The 2,007-nt window shown below is 32.8% G+C and overlaps 1 protein-coding gene across 1 annotated transcript; it reads right to left on the bottom strand.

Annotated features, from left to right (window-relative positions):
- Window positions 1–377: 377 nt before the first annotated feature.
- LOC107857096 lies at window positions 378–1,198 on the bottom strand. The gene has a single exon (XM_016702036.2). It carries the CDS (start codon window positions 1,134–1,136, stop codon window positions 591–593), a length of 546 nt encoding a protein of 181 aa, XP_016557522.1. The 5' UTR covers window positions 1,137–1,198; the 3' UTR covers window positions 378–590.
- Between the last annotated feature and the right edge of the window lie 809 nt (window positions 1,199–2,007).

Here is a 2,007-nt window from a genome sequence, read left to right as displayed (position 1 = left end):
TTTCCACGATGAACTTTGTCACAGGTTCAAGCCGTGGAGCCAACTCCGCGCTAGCCCAAATGTATGCGTTGATCATGACTATTTTTGGGCAGGCAATGCTTGAATTTAGAAGCTCCATGGAGTTCGAAAGCAAACTCAAATCAAGAATCGTGTTCTTCATAGATCAAATTTGATCGTATGAATCAACACATGTATAAGCCAATTGGGCCATTGGGGTCGACTATAAGAATCCTCACTGCTCATGCTCGTTCGGGCACAACATCGCAAACATAACTGAAAAACAAAATCGAATTTGATCCCTCTAAATCTTGATAGGAAAAGCTCATTTTAGCAAATAACGAAGCATTACAAACTTAAATCACACTGCAAAGGCAAAATTCACACACACAAATATGACTATCTCAACAGTGCAACAATCAAGAAAGTACACTAAAACATAAATGCAGCACAAGTAGTCTAAGCCAATATATAAAACTAATTGTACTTGAGCATTATACATAAACACGGGTTCAAGCCGTGGAAACAGACTCTTATCCGGTATAGTGGAAGCTTTAGTGCACCGGCCATTTTATACGTAAACAAAACTCAAACTAATAGTTATAATCATAGCTAAAATCAGTAATACCAACCATAGCTGATACAACCTGAGACACAATGTAAACACTTCCACCCATAATAGTCAAGATCAAAATAGCAGAAATGGGGTTCTTCAAAAGTTCATAAATAGGTTGAAAAACAGCCCAAAGAACTCCAGTACTAACTGTCAATGCATAAAGACCATATCTTCTCATATTATCCCAAAATTCTTCCATTAATGGACCTTCAGGACCCAAAGCTAATGCCTGATTATCATCAAACCCCATCAAAAACAACACCACACCAACAGAAACAGCTCCCAGCACCAAAAGATTTGAGATTTTCTTGGAAATTTCAGTTCTTGAAAATTCAATAGACTCAGATATCTCACTATGCCAAAGATTTGTTCTTGAAGCTAATGGTTTCACTATGCTACTTTTTTCTAGCTGGTAAATTTCTCTTTTGACATATGGAAATCTTGGATTTTTAATAGGTGATTTGTGCTTGAGTTGAAGGAGTAATGGAAGATTAGAGTGTTGAAGATTGAGTTGAAGTTTCATTTTTTAGTAATGGAGATAGAGCAATGAAAGGTTGTTATTTTAGTTTGTTTTGAATTTAGTTATTTATACCTTTATCTTCTTTCTATCTTATCTTACATATGATGAAATATATATGGGCTTTTTTCAATCAAACAGATTGACTTGAAGGCCCAATAATACATCTTTGTTTAGCTGTCAACTAGACCCGTCAATATAGGCCAGACCCATTTACTTCGACCCGACCCGATCTATAATTTGATTGAGTAGAGCTCTTTAGTTCGGCCTGTATAAGCCCGAGGCCAGTGGGACATGAGCAATGTGGGTTGGGCTAGCTTGTGGGCCGGCCCATAAGCTAAATACATGTAACTATTTAGATTGTTTATTAGTATTTTTATTTGGTTCGAAGAATATCATGTCAAAAGTTATTTGATTTCGCTATTAGGAGTGTTGGAGACTTGATTAACAAGTATTAACACTATGTAATATTATCTGGTAATATTTATATTTATTAATATTCTAAAATTAAATTATAAAATATTATTTTTTTAAAAAGGGAGAATTTCAAAAATAGACCCAAATTAAGGTGATTTTTCAAATTTTAGCCTTAAATAAAAAAGTTTTGTTAAAATAACCTTTACTTGTTAACCCATATTTTTTTTGGACGAATTGCCCCTGATCAATGTAGTAAATTAAATAAATGACCCTCATGATAACAACTCCATATTTATATCTTTCAACTTTTTTTTTTCTCTTTTTAATTTTACTTTGTTTTTTATTTTTTATTTTCTCTTTTTACTTTTAATTTTCTAAACCCTTACTTTTTTCCTTTTTTCCTCTCAACTTTTTTTTTTCTTTTATATTATTTTTATTCTTTATTTTTTTCTCTTTTTTT

Source organism: Capsicum annuum, unplaced genomic scaffold (assembly GCF_002878395.1).
Source record: "Capsicum annuum cultivar UCD-10X-F1 unplaced genomic scaffold, UCD10Xv1.1 ctg76876, whole genome shotgun sequence".
NCBI classification, from domain to species: Eukaryota; Viridiplantae; Streptophyta; class Magnoliopsida; order Solanales; family Solanaceae; genus Capsicum; species Capsicum annuum.
Note: the sequence above shows the minus strand (reverse complement) of the source record. Positions and strands in the feature narration are given on the sequence as shown.

Coding starts and splice junctions, on each gene's coding strand:
- LOC107857096 (XM_016702036.2), bottom strand. CDS start 1,136: ATGAAACTTCAACTCAATCTTCAACACTCTAATCTTCCATTACTCCTT.